This window comes from Sinocyclocheilus rhinocerous, unplaced genomic scaffold, assembly GCF_001515625.1.
Source record: "Sinocyclocheilus rhinocerous isolate Xijiao unplaced genomic scaffold, SAMN03320098_v1.1 scaffold1565, whole genome shotgun sequence".
Taxonomy (NCBI): Eukaryota; Metazoa; Chordata; class Actinopteri; order Cypriniformes; family Cyprinidae; genus Sinocyclocheilus; species Sinocyclocheilus rhinocerous.
The window spans coordinates 3,474-4,608 of record NW_015655464.1 but is presented as its reverse complement, the minus strand read 5'-3'; the positions used below and the strand labels follow the sequence as shown (position 1 = coordinate 4,608).

Sequence of the window (1,135 nt, the reverse complement as noted above, 5' to 3'; positions counted from 1 at the left end):
TTCTCGGGTCTTAAGAGGTTAAAGAGGTTTAACCTTTAAAGAAGTTAAAGAACATATTGTACAAAGCTTGATATCACTAACATTTTCTTTTAACATGTTCTTTCAGGTCCAGCAGTTGATGCGATGACCTACACAACAGTTGTCTTTAAGGCACTGCCATGAATGCAAGGGTACATTGACATCATAATCAAAGACATTCATACAGCAGCCTGTATGACAAAATAAACTCTTGACTTGACTCTTTACTAGATACACCTTTATAACATGACTGTGTGGGCGGCCAGACTATATTTCTTAACACATTTTTATTTTCCACCCTTATTTGCTTGAATAATTTAAAGCTGCGAACTTCGAAACCAGAGTAGAAATTTAAATATCAGCTGCTTCAGAAAGTCAGTTTTTGTGTCATATATTTGAAATGTTGCAGCTGAATACATGAAGCTTCAGAATATTTCTCAGCGTCTCTGTCTCTCTATTTTCTACTCTTGTTGAGAAAAAAGCAAAAAGAGTAAATGCTCTCAAGATCATTTATTTAAAAGTCATTTCTTCAGAATAGTCAAACTAGATATGTTTACTAATAAACTAAAACTAAAATACTGATAAACTAAACTAACATTGTTAATAAACATGCCATCAAATGTATGTTTAAAGGGGTCATATGATGCGATTTCAAGTTTTCCTTTCTCTTTGGAGTGTTACAAGCTGATTGTGCATAGATAAGATCCCTGAAGTTGCAAAGACTAAAGTCTCAAAACCAAAGAGATATTCTTTATCAAAGTTAAGACTCTGCCGCGCCCCCCTAAAACGGCTCATTCTAACACGCCCCCACATATCTACCACACTATATGGAAATATTTGCATAATGCCACCCAAATGTTCACGCAAAGAAAGAACGCGTGGTTTCAGTAACCGCAGTTAGTGTTGAAGCAGCCATGTCAGGGAGACGCTGTGTGTTTCTAAACGAAAGCAAAAGCACTTTATTTGGCCTTCCAGAAGTAGATGCAATTAGGAATCATTGGTTAAGATTTATTTACAACAGAACAGCACAACCCAGATGTTCGAATTTGTGCAACGCATTTTATGGACGACAGTTTTTTGAACCTAGAAGAGTACAAAGCTGGCTGTGCACAAAGGC

General features: G+C 36.4%; 1 protein-coding gene across 1 annotated transcript in view; it reads left to right on the top strand.

Annotated features, from left to right (window-relative positions):
• Nucleotides 1–310, top strand: part of LOC107718353 (uncharacterized) — a 5,576-nt gene extending 5,266 nt beyond the window's left edge. Inside the window, exon 4 of the mRNA XM_016525397.1 lies at nt 107–310. Coding sequence (XP_016380883.1) covers nt 107–162 — 56 coding nt within the window. The 3' untranslated portion in view covers nt 163–310. The remainder of the gene's footprint in view (nt 1–106) is intronic.
• Nucleotides 311–1,135: the final 825 nt, after the last annotated feature.